Below are 18291 nucleotides of genomic sequence, written 5' to 3'. Positions count from 1 at the left end.
TCTTCCTTCATTGAGAAAGTTTTGTTAAGGAAAAAGATGTCAGCTAAACTAACATGCTTAGTGGCATGGTTGATTTATGCTCTGGTGTAAGTGTGTGGATTAGTTGCAAATCCTGAACCAAACTACCCTAAAGCACTGTTTATTATGTCTTTGCAGATACATAGGTTGATAATACAACCACAGTATTATTTGTCACATTATCCTTGGCCCTAGTCTTTGACATCTTTGATTCTGCTGTGCTTTGCATAGTGCCTGGAATTTAGTATGTGAAGAATAAATATTTGTTGGCTGAATTACTGTTAAGTGATAATATAGGAAGACTCAGCCTTGGTAGTGATAGGGAAGCCATAGGCAATTTCTAGGTCAAACTTAGAAATTGAAGAAGTTGAAACCATGTTGTTTGAATGTGTCCCTCAAAAGTTCATGTATTAGAAAATTGTTCCCCAAATGCAGCAGTGTTGAGAGGTGGAATGTTTGGGAGGGGATTGAGTCATGATGGCTTTGCCCTCATGCCTGAGCTAATCTATTTGTAGATTACTGGATTAATAGGTTATCTAGAGCATGGGTTAGTTATCACAAAAGTGAGTGTTGTAAAAGTCAGTTTGCCTGTCTCTGATGAGCCCCTTTGTCATGTGATGCCCTGTGCCACCTCAGGACTCTGCAGAGAGTCCCCTTTAGGAAGAAGGGCCTCACCAGATGTGGCCCCTGAATTTTGGATTTCCCAGCCTCCAGAACTGTAAGAAATAAATTTCTTTGCTTCATAAATTACCTAGTCTCAGGTATTCATTTATAGCAACATAAGCAGCCTAAGACAGACCATGAACTAATTGGATTTAGTAAAGAATTTACCAGTTGGTTACATCTTTTTCTCATTTTTTTTGCACAGAAGAATAAACAAAGAAAAGTTAACTCTATTTCCTGTCTGATAGATACGTAAGTTTATTTTTTATTTCATTTCTTTTGAGACAGAGTCTTACTTTGTCACCCTGGGTAGAGTGCTGTGCTGTCATAGCTCACAGCAACCACAAACTCTTGGGCTTACCCTGAGATTCTCTTGCCTCAGTCTCCCGAGTAGCTGGAACTATCGGCACCCGCCACAATACCTGGCTATTTTTAGAGACAGGGTCTCTTTCTTGCTCAGGCTGGTCTCGAACCCATGAGCTCAGGCAGTCCACTCACACTGGCCTCCTGGAGTGTTAAGGTTATAGGCGTGAGCCACTGCGCCCAGCCTAGATACGTAGGTTTAAAAGAAATAAAATGATGTTGCCGAAGCCTATATCTTGCTAAGATAGAATGGAAATAGCATCACTGTTAAGACACTAGGGATTTTTCTCCAACTAGTCCTGACTTTCATCAGTCGGAGAGGAGTGTAGCTCAGTGGTGTCAGCCCCTTTTATAAACATTTAATTCTCTTGAGAGGAATGACAGTAGTTATAAGTCACTAATAATTAATAAAGCAACTGAGAATTTATCTAAGTAAGCTAACTTGTTCTTGAATGTCTGAAGTTTGGAGTTGACTTCCGTCTCTAGGAAAGGTCTGAAATGACTTCCTGATTTGCCACCTTTGGTCATTTTATTTCTAGTTGTGTAAATTAAATTATTGTATAAGCGGGAAAACAGGGAACCACTATTAAAATTAACATAACAACTTCAGCAAACTCTGTTCTCCGTCTGTAGCTATTTCACTCTCCTACACTGCTCCACTCTTTTCTCCCTCTTAGCATATAAGAAGGAAGGACCTTGTCTAGTCTGGTAGATTAGTGTTCCATGCTATAAGGAGGTTGAGATGAACTCAGAACTAACTAGGGAAAGATAAGGGGAGGGAGGGAGTAGCAGTTAGACAGAAGTTGGCATGTTTGAGGAACTGTGAGTATACGTAAGAGATGGCAGAAGCTTTAAAAAGATGACAGTATAGGGCTGGAGAGAACTGGGTGCATATAGAACATTGGGAGATGAAAATGAGCAGTATTTGGTGATTAAATGATTATGAGGTTGAGGAGGACCCAAGTATTTAGTGTGAGCACTTCTGTGAAAAGCAGTGCCTGTCGCTGAGATGGGGAACACAGAGGACAGGGTTTCAAGGTATTCATTTTGGACGTTGTTGAATGTAAAGAGATCCTGGGACATTTATTTGAAGGTATTTAGCAGACGTTGGGACTTTGGGGATACTTTTTTTTTTTAATTGAGAAACTAAATGTGGAAGATCTTCCCCACAGAAAGGTGGTAAAGTGAAAAGAGACGGTAGCCTAGCATTGAACCTGGAGCCTTCCAACATTTAAAGGTTTTATAAAGAGTCAAGACCAGCAAGACTGCTCAATAGGAGCCAGAGAAGTAGAAGAAAACTGAAACTGATATGTCAGGGAAGCCAGTGGAGGGGAGAATTTCAAGAAGGTAGATATGGTTAGCAGTGCAGATTGCAGTGGAAAGGGCACTCAAAACAAGAACCAGAAATGACTGATTTTTGTGATCCATGTAGGGTCTCTTTGATGATGATTCCAGATGTTTGGCCTTTTTCCTTTGAGCTTTCTGCCAAATGTCTCTAGCTCTGTTCCACTCTACCGCCTCCTCAATGATTCTTAAGAGTGGTTGTCTTTCGTCCCCAGTCTTGGCATGTTAGATGCTGCAGTGGAAATGTGTATACTTTGAACTCATTCAACACCTTTTTGTTGTATTTTGTCCCTCACCTCATGCAGTTTCAGCCACTTGCTTTCATGGCCACACTGTGGATTTTGGAGCTGGATGAACTCCTCTCTGGGATCACTTCCCATCCATCCAGTTCACTGTCACCTCTTTCTGGGATTAGGCTAGTAGAGGCTTCTCATCCCTTAACTCCCTTACCTTTTCTTCCTGTCTCCCCCTCTGCCTTCGTGTCTTTACCCAGCCCAGCTCTCTTCACCCACTCTTGTTAGTATCTCAGCTCCTTTATTCCATTGTCCTGTACCATACCTGCCTGGCAAAATCCCACCTCTGGCTGAGTTGCTGGGTTCTATTCAAGAAAACCCTATTTTTTTTTTGAGACACAGTCTCTCACTCAGTTTCCCTGGGTTGAAGTGCTGTGGCATCACAGCTCACAGCAACCTCAAACTCTTGGTTCAAGCAATTCTCTTGCCTCAGCCTCCTGAGTAGCTGGGGTGACAGGCACCTGTCACAACGCTAGCTATTGTGTTTTTGGAGATGGGGTCTTTTTCTTGCTCTGGCATACTTTTTAAAAAAATTGAAATGTACTTTGCAGGTGAATAATCAGAAGTGCTATTGACTTGAGGAACTGACTTGACTCTGAGTAGGATTTTTTTGTATTTATTCTTTTGTAGTGCAAAATTAGATGTTCAATATACCTATGTTTCTTATTTGTATAGGTAACTGTGTAGAATAAAATTTAATAATTTATTAAACTGATTTTATTTATTTTTTTATTTTTTTGAGACAGAGCCTCAAGCTGTCACCCTGGGTGAGAGTGCTGTGGCATCACAGCTCACAGCAACCTCCAGGTCCTCGGCTTAAGTGATTCTCTTGCCTCAGCTTCACAAGTAGCTGGGACTACAGGTGCCTGCCACAACACTTGGCTATTTTTTTTTTGGTTGTAGTTATCATTGTTGTTTGGCAGGCCGGGGCTGGATTCAAACCCACCAGCTCTGGTGTATGTGGCTGGTGCCCTAGCCACTTGCGTTACAGGCACCAAGCCAACTGATTTTATTTTAATCAGCTAAAATGCCAATGAAAAGAAAAATTCTTAGAGCTGGCTTGGTGCTGGTAGCTCAGTGGCTAGGGTGCCAGCCACATATACCGGAGCTGGCTGGTTTGAACCCAACCTGGGCCTGCCAAACAACAATAACAACTGCAACAAAAAAAAAAATAGCTGGGCGTTATGGCGAGGGCCTGTAATCCCAGCTACTTGGGAGGCTGAGGCAAGAGAATCGCTTAAGCCCAAGAATTTGAGGTTGTTGTGAGCTGTGATACCACGGCACTCTAGGCACTCTACCAAGGGCTACATAGTGAGACTTTGTCTCAAAAAAAAAAAAAAAAAAAAACTGGCTCAGCGCCTGTGGCTCAAGTGGCTAAGGTGCCAGCCACACATACCTGAGCTGGCCCTTTCAAATCTAGCCTGGGCCCACCAAACAACAATGATGACTGCAACCAAAAAATAGCCAGGTGTTGTGGCGGGCACATGTGGTCCCAGCTACTTGGGAGATGGAGGCAGGAGACTCGCTTGAGCCCAGGAGTTGGAGGTTGCTGTGAGCTGTGATGCCATAGCACTCTACCCAGGGGGACAGCTTGAGGCTCTGTCTCAAAAATAAATAAATAAAAAAAATAAAAACACTCCTTAGAGCTGGCAGTCAGGATTCTATAATTTAGCTTTAACTTACCTTTTCTGGTTATTTCCACACTGTTTGCTTATAGGAGCTTTTTATCTCAATGAGACTTTTTATTTATCATATATCATACAGGATTTATGACTTTTTTGCCCTCTTAGTTTTGCTTTTGCTGCTGCTTCTTGAAAATCTGACCATCTCTATCTTTGAAGTTCAGCTCATTGCTCCTTAGCCCGACTAAAATCCTGTCCCTTTGGGGATATTGTTCTTCATCACCCTCAGGAATGTCTTGCCTTTCCTTGAATGCTATATCCTGCTCTGCCTCATTAGGATCACCGTCCTTTATTATGGCCCTGTGTGAACTTCTTTACATTTGTATCTTTTATTCTTGAATTAAGTGTAAGCTTTAGAAACGTAAGAGCCATCTTTTACATGGCTGTTTATATGCCATGAGCCAAAGATACAGGTATAGGGGATGCTTGTAAATGCTAATATGTATAAATGGGGCCTAAAAATATTTTTATTATGGGTGTGATTTTGTTTTGGTACACATAAGTAAGTGGTTGGAGAAATCTTGCTGAAACTTATGTTTTTAAGTCTTAGTTGGACTGTATCTTTGTTTTTAGAGAAATTGGGTAGAAGTGTGTTGACCTGTTTAATAATTATGGCTGGAAGCTGGCCAGTTAGCTCAGTTGGTTAATGTGTGGTGCTAATAATTAAGGCTGGAAATCAGCAGTGTAAATAATCATACTTAAACTGATACGGTTTTGAATATCAGATTCTCACCACAGAGGGCAGACCATCATCAAGACAAACCACATTGATCTGTTTGCATGCTTTACTTCTAAAATTAGCTTTTCCCTCTAGCAGTATGAACTATGTCCCCTTGTAGTTCTGTGCAACAAGTGATTAAAGGAAAAATTTCCATTAGCTAGAGGAACTTGAAGGATTAAAACTAGTTTTGGTAGTGTGTATTTGTATAAAGTCTTTGGTAGAAGACTAGTTTAATTTTCTAATGTTAGCAAATAATCTCAGCAGCCTTTGAATATACGTTAGTGGACATAATGATACCTTTGAATAACTTCTTGGCAATAGTTTAGTTTGAAAATTAGAGGTAAGCACTCTGTATTTGAAAAGGCAAAGATTTTGCCAAATATGACTGATGTCACCAAAAACAGAGAAGAGTGAACTCTTGCCATTAAGACTCGCTGTAGTGTGAGATGTAGGCTGAGTATACATGAGGTGACCATAAGACCACAGGCATCTGATAATTTTAGCCATGTGGGGATAGTGTTTACATATTTATAGTCAAGGGGTATTTGGAATCTTTGGAGGGCAGGGTCATCAATTTGTTTTATAGGCCTTCCTGTAAGAGGTGAAATACCCTCTCCCTATTTATTTTAAGGCATATTATACATATAGTAAAATTTACCCCTTCTAATGGATAGTTCTGACAAATATATTCAATCCTATAAACACCACCATAATCAAGATACAGAACACTGTTTCATCACCCCCCAAAATTCCCTTATGCACTTTATGGACAGCCTCCCCTCGCCCCCTGGTAATTACTGGTCTGTTTTCTATTCCTATATATTCATGCTTTTGCAGAATATCATATAAGTGGAGTCATACAGTCTGTGGCTTATTTAAGTCTGACTCTTTCACTTGTCATAAGGCATTTGATATTCATCCATGATACTGCATGTAGGAGTTGTTTGTTTTTTATGGCTGAGTTTGTTTCTCCCTTTTCCAATTGAGAATTGTTTCCAGTATTCTGCCTTTATAAAGTCTTCATAAACATTCTTGTATAGGCTTTTGTTTTGAATATATGTTTTTTTGGTTTTTTTTTTTTTTTTGGATAAATACCTGGGAGTGGGACTAGTTGGCTATATGGAAGTCATACATTTAACTTCATAAGGAATTGCCAACCCTGGCCAGGTGTTGTGGCTCATGCCTGTAATCCTAGCACTCTGGGAGGCCAAGGTGGACAGATAGCTTGAGCTCATGAGTTTGAGACCAGCCTAAGTTAAAAAGCGAGACCATGTCTCTACTAAATATAGAAAAACTGAGGCAAAAGGACCGCTTGAGCCCAAGAGTTGGAGGTTGCTGTGAGCTATGATGCCATGGCACTCTACCCAGAGTGACAACTTGAGGCTTTGTCTCAAAAAAAAAATTGCCAACCCTTTTAGGATGAGACTTTTTAAATCGAAATTGCCTGTCTGAACATTGAAAGTATCCAGATTAAAGAGGATGGCTGGGTGCAGTGGTGCTTGCATCAGTTAGGCTCCTAGTGCAGGAAATGGAACAGCATCCTTACTACTGTGGCTGAGCACAAAGAAGCCTCTTTTTCCCAAGTTAGAATAATCCAGGGCTGCAGTTGCTCTTTGACGGTATTATCGGGTACAGGCTGTCTGTTGTTGCTTCTCAGTCGGTGGTTTTCATCTTGCCAGAAGGTTCCTGGTTGTGCAGATATTAAGCCCACGTTCTAAGCAGAAAGAAGAGAAAAAGGCAAAAGACACATGTAACCTTTTCATTGGGAGAACAGTAGATTTGCTTTTAGCTCCAGCTAAGAGATTCTCCTATGGAGCTCACTGGCTAAAAGTGAGTTGCTTGACCACCCTCATGGCAGTGGAGTTGATGGGACCACCCCCAAGCGAAATTGCTAAGAAGAGAGGGAGACGAGGCACTTAGCAGTGTTTGCCTCAGTGCTTGGTGGCACAGTTTAAATTAAAGCTTGTCAAATTTCAAAACTGTAAGTGGAACTTGGAGGCAGTTCTGTCCTTCTGAATAAAGGATTGACTTGGAAAGTGTTTAATGTGCTTATTGGTGATTCTTTGTGTGCAGGACAGGCGGGGGTGGAGGGGATGGAGATTCTAGATCTAGCTTCCAGAGGGCAGGCTAAAGGTATGCTATGGTAGTGGTCAGAAGTGTCTCGGAAGAGGAGTGGGAAAAATCTGTTGGGTGCATAAATAAGGTTACAGATTTGTGAAATTTATAAGTGTTTAAAGCAAATGAAGAAAATGGGTGAGGATGGCACTTCTGGAAGAAGTTGGTTTGCACCTGTGATGTTGCTTTATTCTAAGTGCTCTGAAATTACCTTTTGGTACTTGCTGAGTTCTTCTGAGGTTCTTCCACATCTGGTTTCTCATGTTCTTGCTCTTTAACGTATTCTGAAGTGTTCATACATTTTCTTTATACAAGAAGGCTGTCCAGAAAGCATTCAGCCATTGTTAATACTACTTTTCATAGTACATGGCTGGATACTTTTCTGGCTGCCTGCTTTATTTTACTATTAGAAGATATGGGAAATACTGCTCTTTTGGTACATTTGATAGATACTCAAAAATACACTAATATTTACTTTCTAAATTTCTGTCATTGTCAATTTTTAAAAGATACTACTTAAACTCCAAAAAAAGGTAATTCCTTATTGGTATGGTAAAAATCTTTCTTATTTCTTAAATTTTATTTTTCTTATGAGAGCTGCATTCTTTCCCAGGAAGCCACTGTGTTCTTTGACATACAGGAAAAATAAAGTCTTTGTATAATTGCTGTGTTAGAAAATCCTTAGGAAAGATGTCACAGAGTAAGAATATTAAAACTAAGAGAAAACTCTATAAAGATTTGCTTGGGGTTCGGTGCCTATGGCTCAAGTGGCTAAGGCGCCAGCCACATACACCTAAGGTGGCAGGTTCAAATCCAGCCCGGGCCCGCCAAACAACGACGGCTGCAACCAAAAAATAGCCAGGCGTTGTGGCAGGCACCTGTGGTCCCAGCTACTTGGGAGGCTGAGGCAGGAGACTCATTGGAGCCCAGGAGTTGAGCTGTGATGCCATGGCACTCTACCCAGGGGGACAGCTTGAGGCTCTGTCTCAAAAAAAAAAAAAAGATTTGCTTGGCATATATTGCTCCTTTATCTTTCAAAAAAGTACATCTTTGTCTTTATTGCTTTTTTTTCAAGTTAGAAACTTCAAGGTTTTCTACTAATCTACCCCCAACCCCTTAGAAAACACCAAAAACAAAAAAAGATTATTAAAAAAAATGCCTGACCTAGGAGGTACAAACATATGACTTGGCATTTAGGAAAAGTGAGTTGTAGAGGTTTGTTTCCAGAACTCTGCTTATTTTCACAGTAGACTGAGAGCCCACTAGGTGGAGTCGTTTTATAACATTTACTTCCATACTTAAGTGTAGCTCTGAGCAAATCCTTTTCTTTTCTTTCTTTTTTTTTCCAGAGCAAATTCTTTTCACTTGTGTCTCTAGTTCTTTCAGAATTCCAACAGATGGAATCTGCTCCTAAAGAATGCTGTATCTTTTCGACGTTCAGAAAGAAAGAAAAATGTAGTGGTATAGCTTGTGTGGAACCTGTGAATGGCTGTGTTTTATACAAAAGTCAATATATGGGTAGTGATTTGCAGGAGAAACGTGGAGAGAATAATGTGGCTGGGGAAGTGAGCTAAGACAACAGTTGGCACAGTTTTATCCATTTATTGGCTCTGTAGTGCGTAAGGAGTGTCACTGGAGGCCTAAGGTATAGGCAAGGGTAAAAGCGAAGCAGAGGTAAGAAATCTAAAGGGGGGAGAGAGAAAGAAAAAGAGCCTATGGTTTCAGGACCATTTCCTCCTGGGGTACTGGGGAGAAGGACAGGGCGAAAAGTGAAGCACAGAGAAAACACTGTGAAAGTGTCCCTTGTCGTAGTCTTCATAACCTCATAATATTCATTCTCTGACATGAGATATTAGACTAAGTTTTGTCTGTACATAACTGTGCAGTGTAAGACATAATTTATGCCTTTTTCAATAGTCATCGGACTTGTGATTTTAAGTGTACTTTAGGATACTGTCTCCTTTATCAAAGCTCTTTACTTTTTCTTATTTATGCGTCTCAGTTTTATATTGGTGGAGAGAGGCTTCCTACTGTCGTTTTTGTCTGTAACTAGATCTTGTGTTTCTGGTTTCCCTTTTGAGGGGAATAATTTGCTTTCTGGCACCCTTATTTTCCTTGGTTTTTAAGTCTCTTGAGAGTTCTGTATAAATAAGAATAAATTTTAGAAAAGGATTTTATTTGAGTACTGAAAAATAGAATCTTACAACGTTGGAAGGGATATTGAAAATTCCTTACCTTTAGAAAATGTAATCTGCCAGAAAGAGAAAATGAGCTGTTTTTAAAGACTTCCACCGAAGGAATTTCCATACCTCTTTGATGTCTCATTTAGGGAATTCTTTCTTATATCACACCTAAAATCCCTTTGCTGTAACCAGTGTTTAAATTCTTTAGCATTGAAAAACACTTACCTAGCATCTGCTTACTCGTACTGTACATTATGTACTCGGGCACCAAATCTTGCTGTCTAACATATGGCCACATGTTAAAGGTCTGCAAAACTCAGAACAAAAATGTCGCAAACACACAAGTAGTAAGAGCAAGTGAATTTGAGAGTTGTGGAGGATGTGAGTAGCTGTGAGATACATATCCAGCCACTGTGAGGCCCGTGAATTCATCACCATTTTATCTTTTTTTTTTTTTTTTTTGAGACAGAGCCTCAAGCTGTCCCCCTGGGTAGAGTGCCGTGGCATTACAGCTCACAGCAACCTCCAACTCCTGGGCTCAAGCGAGTCTCCTGCCTCCGCCTCCCAAGTAGCTGGGACCACAGGCGCAACGCCTGGCTATTTTTTGGTTGCAGCCGTCGTTGTTTGGCGGGTCGGGCTGGGGATTCGAACCCGCCACCTTAGGTGTACATGGCTGGCGCCTTAGCAGGTTGAGCTATAGGCGCCGAGCCCATCACCATTTTATCATTACTGCTTTTGCTTATTCTGACTTCAGCTTGAAAATAATTGGCTATCATCCTCCCTGTAAAACTATGTTATTGTCACTTCTTACCTTCTTTTAAAGACTGCAATGGTTCCTCGCTTCTTTTTTTGGAGGTTTTATTTTTTTATCCTATTAATCATCTTTGAGTGTCTTCTGAATCTCTTCCAAGTTTCATTTTTCCTCTGTTTCTTTTCAGTGTAGAAGTACAAAACCAGATACAGTGCCCTGAGAGTATCTGAGCACTTTCGAGTATCCTGGGAGGAAGATTTTACTCAACAGTCCTGCAAGTGCCTGAGTCCACTTCATATAACCTTAGGTTATATTTGCTTTCTAAAAATGGAGTCATATGTTGCAGACTAGCTGTCAGATTTTTATCTCTTGTGACCTTGATCTTTTCCTCTTATGTTTATTTATAGCTTGTACATTCATCATCTTTTATTTATGGAATTTCTTTTTCTTGGCTGGATATATTGCTTTGCACTGTCCTCATTGCTTCCCCCTTATTACTTTACCACTTACCCCATGTCATTTCTATTTATGTCTTTCAATATGGCCAACCCATAGACTTCACATTGTCTGTGCTAGTCAAGTCAGTAATGCAAACTTTATTTATCTATTTTTGTTTTTGAGACAGAGTCTCACTATGACACCTTCCCTAGAGTGCTGTGGTGCCACAGCTCACAGCAACCTCAAACTCTTGGGCTTAAGTGATTCTCTTGCCTCAGCCTCCTAAGTAGCTGGGACTAGAGGCGTCAGCCACAACGCCCTGCTATTTTTTAACTGTAGTTGTCATTACTGTTTGGCAGGCCCAGGCTGGGCTCAAACCTACCACCTCTGGTATAGGTGGCTGGCGCCCTAGTCACTTGAGCTACAGGTGCTGAGCCTTTTTTTTTTTTTTTTTTTTAAGACCGTCTCATTTTGTTGCCCTCAGTAGAGTGCAATGGTGTCATAGCCCACAGCATCCTGAAAGTCTTGGGTTCAAGTGATCCTCTTGCCTCAGCCTCCCAAGTAGCTGCGACTATAGCCACTTGCCACAGTGCCTGGCTATTTTTATTTTTTTGAGACAGAGCCTCAAGTTGTTGCCCTAGGTAGAGTGCCATGGCATCAGAGCTCACAGCAATCTCCAATTCCTGGGCTTAAGCAATTCTTTTGCCTCAGCTTCCTAAGTAGCTGGGACCACAAGTGCCTGCCCCAACACCTGACTGTTTTTTAGTTGTAATTGTCATTGTTGTTTGGCAGGCCCAGACTGGATACCTACCAACCCTCCAGCTCTGGTGTATGTGGCTGGTGCCTTAGCCTCTTGAGCTACAGGCACAAAGCCAGTGGCTATTTTTAGGTACTGGGTCTGACTCTTGCTCAGGCTGGTCTTGAACTCCTAAGCTGAAGCATTCTACTCGACTGGGCCTCCTGGAGTGCTAGGATTACAGGCATGAGCCACGGGCCAGCCCAGTAATGCAGACATTAAAAAAAAAAAAAAAAGATGTCGAGAGTGTCCTAGAAACAATGGCAGAGCACAATTTGCTGATATTTCTCGAAATGTACTTTGATGAGTGGCCAGGCTGAGTGGTAAAGAGGGTCTGTGTTTCCCTCGCTCTGTATTTATTATCCTCCTGGGGTCCACCCTCCACTCTCAGAATTTGATATCTGCCTCTCCACACAGCAGAAAGCAGTTTATCTTGTACACTGTTATCAGATTTCATCTTTTTTTTTTTTTTTTTTTTTTTTTTTTGAGACAGAGCCTCAAGCTATTGCCCTGAGTAGAGTGCTGTGGTTTCACAACTCAAAGCAAACTCCGACTCCTGGGCTTAAGTGATTCTCTTGCCTCAGCCTCCCGGGTAGCTGGGACTACAGGTGCCTGCCACAACACCTGGCTACTTTTTGGTTGTAGTTGTCATTGTTTGGCAGGCCCGGGCCGGATTCGAACCCACCAGCTCTGGTGTATGTGGCTGGCGCCTTAGCTACTTGAGCTACAGGCACCAAGCCTAGATTTCGTCTTAATTAATGCCTTGTACATATCTCTCCCTGCTCATAACTTTCTGTGGCTCCCCAGTACCTGCTGAATTAAATGGAAATTTTCTAGTGTAGTATTCAAGGCACTTTTTGGTCTCAGTCTTCTTCCAGTTTGATTGCTTATAACTATATTATGTTTCATATAAAATTAACCACTTACCTGGATATCTCCTACACTTTCCCAGGCCTTGATTTGTTTTTATTATTTGCTCTACTTTGAACACTGAAGCTTTTCCATCTAATTTCTCCAAGCATCATTTAAGTTTAATTTCTTTCATGTTCTTTTCTTTCTAGATTTCTCCAGTTAGATATTATCTTTCCTTTCCATCCCAAAGGAGTAAAGTTTTATACTCCTTTGGGTACTTACTACACATGTATTCTGTCTCATGTTATAGCTACTTGTAGGCTTTTTTTTTTTTTTTTTGAGACAGTCTCACTTTGTTGCCCTCGGTAGAGTGCTATGGCATCATAGCGCACAGCAACCTCAAACTCTTGGGTTCACATGATCCTCGTGATCCTCTTACCCTCCCAGTAGCTGGGACTGTAGGTACCCTCTATAAAGCCTGGCTATTTTTAGAGACAGAGTCTCACTCTTGTTCAGGCTGGTCTCAGACTCCTAAGCTTAGGCATCCAACCTTGTTCTCCCAGAGTGCTGGGATTATAGGTGACAGCCACCACACCCGGCCTTGTGTGCTTTTCTTATCCTTAAGAACAGTCTCTTCCTCATCTTAGTAACTTTGAGTGTACCTAGCATATATTTGTATAAGATTTAATAGACTTCAGTTTCTTCTTACAGTATTTATGGGTATGTGCCAAAGAGATGAATTAGATCAGTTTGTGCACATTGTATGATGCAATTGATTTAAATTCTAGTATAAGCTCCTTATCTAGCTGTAGATGAGGAGCAGTTTGTGGACTAGCTGCATATCTACAGTTTGAGGAACATTGTCCTGGTCTAACTTTTTTCCTCTTTAAAAAAATCTAGCGGCTCGGCACCTATAGCTCAACCGGCTAAGGCGCCAGCCACGTACACCTAAGGTGGTGGGTTCGAATCCCCAGCCCGGACCCGCCAAACAACAATGACGGCTGCAACCAAAAAATAGCCGGGCGTTGTGGCGGGCGCCTGTAGTCCCAGCTACTTGGGAGGCGGAGGCAGGAGACTCGCTTGAGCCCAGGAGTTGGAGGTTGCTGTGAGCTGTGATGCCACAGCACTCTACCCAGGGGGATAGCTTGAGGCTCTGTCTCAAAAAAAAAAAAAAAAAAATCTAAAAGTAGTTAAAGGTGCATAGTTATTTACTGTGTTAGTTGTTACTTGATTGTTTATTTAGAGTCGTACTCTACAAGCCCTTATATAATTAACTTTTATTATTTTCTAGAAACTACCCAACTCTGGCCAATATTGAAAGGAAGAAAAAGTTAAAACTTGAAAAGGAAAAGAGTGGAGCAGTATTGACGACAACACAGTATGGGTAAGTTCCTTACAATTGCTTGCATCTTCAATGCTTGTTTTAACAACATATCAGTAACTATGGGATACAGTAAAAGCAGTAGTAAGAGTTCATAGCAGTAAGTGCCTCCATCAAAAAAGCAGAAAAGTTTCTAGGCGTGGTGGCTCACGCCTGCAATCCTAGCACTCTTGGAGGCCAAGGATGGTGGATTGCTTGAGCTCCTGGGTTCAAAACCAGCCAGAGCAAGGACCCCCACCCCCCATCTCTACTGAAAATAATAAAAACTGAGGCAAGAGTATCACTTGAGTGTCGCAGCCCCTATGGCCCTGGTCTCGATTGCCATAGGAAGGAACCAGGCATGATGCGGAATAGAAGTACAAGCTTGCAGTAGGCGGGCTAACCTTGATTGCTGGGTAGCCCTGAGCAACCTCTGCAGTAGCCTTTTATTGAGACAGTACAAGACAGGTGAGGGGAGTATTAGATAATGATTGCGTGTCTAAGGATCGCCATGGGCTCGGCCTCTTTCTCCCAAGGAGCACCTGCAGACGAATTGCCTGAGGGACCATCTCCCAGCCACAAATCATCTTGCTCAGAGGTCCTCTGGCTCTTGGTGTCCTCTACACTTGAGCCCAAGGGTTGGAAATTGCTGTGAGCTATGTTGTTGCCATGGCACTTTACTCAGAGACTCTGTCTCAAAAAAAATAAAGGGTAGCACCTGTAGCTCAGTGGGGAGGGTATGGTCACATACACCAAGGATGGTGGGTTCGACCCTGGCCTGGGCTAGCTAAAGCAGCAATAGCAATTGCAACAAAAAAATAAGCTGAGCGTTGTGGTGGGTGCCTGTAGTCCCAGCTACTTGGGAGGCTGAGGCAAGAGAATCGTTTAAGCCCAAGAATTTGAGGAGGTTGTGAGCTGTGACGCCATGGCACTCTACCCAGAGCGACAGCTTGAGACTCTATCTTAAAAAAAAAAAAAGCTTCAACTAAACAACCTAACGATACATCTCAAAGAACTAGAAAAATGAGCAAACCAAATCCAAAATTGTTGGAAGAACAATAATAAAGATCAGAGCAGAAATAAATGAAATTGAAACAAAAGAAATACAGAAGATCAATGAAATGAAAAATTGATTTTTTGAAAAGATAAACAAATTGACACATCTTTAGCCAGACTAAGCAAGAGAAAAAAGGAGAAGACCCAAATAAATAAAATTGGAGGTGAAAAAGGAGACATTACACTCGATGCTGCAGAAATCCAAAGGATGATTAGAGACTGCTGTGAGCAGCTATGTGCTGATGAACTGGAAAACCATGAAGAAATGAGTAAATTCCTAGTCACATACAGCCGACTAAGACTGAACCTGGAAATAATCAAAATTCTGCATAAACCAATAATAAATTAAAAGATAAAAGCAGTAATAAAAATATCTCCCATCAAAGAAAAGCCCAGGACCCGATGGCTTCACTGCTGAATTCTACCAAGTATTCAAAGAAGAATTAATACCAGTCTTACTTCAGGTAATCCAAAAAAGCAAGAAAGAGGGAATACTTCTAAACTCATTGTATATAAGGCCTGTATTACCTTGATACCAAAACTGGACAAAGACACAAGAAAAGGAAGCTATAGGCCCATATGTCTGATGAACACAGATGCAGAAATTCCAAAAAAATGCTAGCAAACCAAATTCAACAGCATATTAAAAAGATTATTCATCATGATCAAGTGGGCGTCATCCCAGGGATGCAAGATGATTCACCATATGCAAATCAATCAATGTAATGATACATCATCTTAACAGAAAGAAGGACAAAAATCATATGGTTATTTCAATTGATGTTAAAAAAGCATTCAGTAAAATTGAACATCCCTTCTTGATAAAAACTCTTAAAATACTGGGTATGAAAGGAACTTATCTAAACCTGATAAAACCCATATATGACAGACCCACAGAGAGTGTCATACTGAATAGGAGAAAACCCGAAAGCCTTTCCTTTAAGATCTGGAACCAAGACAAGGATTTCTACTTTCACCATAGGAATGTTATTCAACGTAATACTGGTAGTTCTAGCTAGAGCAGTCACACAAGAGAAAGAAATAAAGGGTATCCACATTCAGAAGGAAGAAGTCACATTATCCTTGTTTGTAGACAACATAATCTTAAGTTATGTAGAAAAACCTAAAGACTCCACACATAGACACACATGCAAAAACTATTAAAACAAGTAAACAAGTTCAGTAAAGTTTCAGTATACAAAACCAATATTAAAAAATCAGTAGCACTTCTATATGCCAGCAGTAAACAATCTGAAAAAGAAACCAAGAAGGTAATCCCATTTACAATAACTTATTTTACAAATAAAATAAAATACCTAGGAATAAACTTAACCAAAGAAGTGAAAGATCTCTATAAGTAAAACTGTAAAGCAGGGCTTGGTGCCTGTAGCTCAGCTGCTAGGGCGCCAGCCACATATACCGGAGCTGGCAGGTTTGAACCCAGCCCAGGTCTGCCAAACAAAAAAATAACTGAGCATTGTGGCAGGCACCTGTAGTCCCAGCTACTTGGGAGGATAAGGCAAGAGAATTGTTTAAGCCCAAGAATTTGAGGTTACTATGAGTTGTGACACCACGGCACTCTACTGAGGGTGACAGTGAGACTCTGTCTCAAAACAAAACAAACAAACAAACAAAAAAACCATAAAGCATTGGTGAAAGAAGTTAAAGAGGACACACAAAAATGAAAAGTTATTCCATACTTCTTGATTAGAAGAATCAATATTGTTAAAATGTTCATACTACCCAAAGCAATCTATAGATTTAAAGTAACCTCCATCAAAGTACCAGTGACATTGTTCAAAGAAATAAAAAAAAAAATGCTAAAGTTTAAATAGAATCACAACAAACCCAGCATAGCCAAAGCCATCCTAAGCAAAAAGAACAAAACTGAAGGAATCATGCTACTTGATTCAAATTATATTATAGAACTATAGTAATCAAAATAGCATGGCACTGCAGTAAAAACAAACACATAGACCAGTGGAATAAAATAGAGAACTCACTATAAATCCACTTTATTTTTTGGTTTTTCTTGTTTTGAGACAGAGTCTCACTTTGTTGCCTTTGGTAGAGTGTTGTGGCATCATAGCTCACAACAACCTCAAACTTTTGGGCTCAAGTGATCCTCTTGCCTTAGCCTCCCAAGTAGCTGGGTGCCCACCACAATACTGGGCTATTTTTCAAGAACAGAGTCTTACTCTTGCATAGGCTGTCCTCAAATTCCTCAGCTCTGGCAGTCCACCCACCTCAGCCTCCCAGAGTGCTAGGATTACAAGCATGAGCCACCAGGCCCGGCCCATTCCATATATCTTTTGTGAACTTATCTTCGACAAAGATGCCAACAACATACAGTGGGGAAAGAGCAGTTTCTTCAATAGTGCGGGAAAACTGGTTGTCTATATGCAGAAGAATGAAAGTGGACTCATTTCTTGCCATATACAAAACATCAAGTCAAAATGAATTAAAGACTTAAATCTAAGACCTGAAACTATGAAACTACTAAAAGAAAACATTGGCAGAAGGCTTTAGAACCTTGGTCTGGGTAAGGATTTCTTGGATAATATCCCCAAAGTACAGGTAACCAAACCAAAATTGGACAGAAGGAATCAAGCTAGAAAACTTAAGCACATCAAATGAAATAATAAAGGGAATAGACAACCCACAGAATGGGGGAAATATTTGTAAACTACCCATTTAGTAAGGGAATAATAACTAGAATATATAAGTAGCTCCAACAACTCAGGAAGAAAAATATGCGTTAAGAATGCACAAACGATCTGAATAAATACTTCTTTTTCTTTTGTTTGAGACAGAGTCAGTATGTCGCCCTGGGTAGAGTGCCAAGGCATAACAGCTTACAGCAACCTCCAACTCTTGGGTTTAAGCAATTCTCTTGCCTAAGCCTCCTGAGTAGCTGGGACTAGAGGTGCCTGCCACAATGCCCAGCTATTTTTGGTTGCAATTGTCATTGTTGTTTTAGCAGTCCCTGGCTGGGTTCAAATTCACCAGCTCTGGTGTATGTGGCTGGCGCTCTACTCACTGAGCTACTGTGGGCACCAAGCCTGAATAGACATTTCTTAAAAAAAGACATATAAATGACCAATAGGTATATGAAAAAATGGTTGACATCATTAGTCATCAGACAAATGCAGATTGAAACTACAGTGAAATGTCATCTCACCTCAGTTAAAATGGCTTTTATCCAAAAAAGACAGGCAAGGCTAGGCTCAGTGGCCCACTGTAGTCCTAGCACTCTGGGAGGCTGAGGTGGGTGGATTGCTTAGCACAGGAGTTTGAGACCCACCTGAGGAAGGGGAGACTCCATCTTTAAAAATAAGTGGAGCATTGTAACAGGTGCCTGTAGTACAAGTTATTAGGGAGGCTGAGGCAACAGAATCACTTGAGCCCAAGAGTTTGAGGTTGCTGTGAGCTATGACACCAGAACACTCTACCCAGGTAACAAAGTGTCTCCAAAAAAAAGAAAAATAATGACAGGCAATAATAAATGATGGCGAGGATGTGGATAAAGGGGAACAAAGGGGAACCCTCATACCCTGTTGATGAGAAGTAAATGGAGAGCAAGCAGTATGGCAGTTCCTCAAAAAACAGGATATATTCCCACTGCTGGGTGTATATCCAAAGGAGGGGAAATCAGT

The 18291-nt window shown here is 41.0% G+C and overlaps 1 protein-coding gene across 2 annotated transcripts in view; it reads left to right on the top strand.

Moving 5' to 3' along the window:
* NUFIP1 (NUFIP1, FMR1 interacting protein 1) overlaps nucleotides 1–18291 on the top strand; it is a 52707-nt gene that overhangs the window by 12070 nt on the left and 22346 nt on the right. For both annotated transcript variants that reach the window (XM_003790353.1, XM_023513615.1), the window contains exon 6: nucleotides 13511–13603. In XM_003790353.1, the coding sequence (XP_003790401.1) occupies nucleotides 13511–13603 (93 nt within the window). The remainder of the gene's footprint in view (nucleotides 1–13510; nucleotides 13604–18291) is intronic.

This window comes from Otolemur garnettii, unplaced genomic scaffold (assembly GCF_000181295.1).
Source record: "Otolemur garnettii isolate 467f Iridium unplaced genomic scaffold, OtoGar3 scaffold00043, whole genome shotgun sequence".
NCBI classification, from domain to species: domain Eukaryota; kingdom Metazoa; phylum Chordata; class Mammalia; order Primates; family Galagidae; genus Otolemur; species Otolemur garnettii.
The sequence above is the reverse complement of the archived record's forward strand: the minus strand, read 5'-3'. Positions and strand labels throughout refer to the sequence as shown.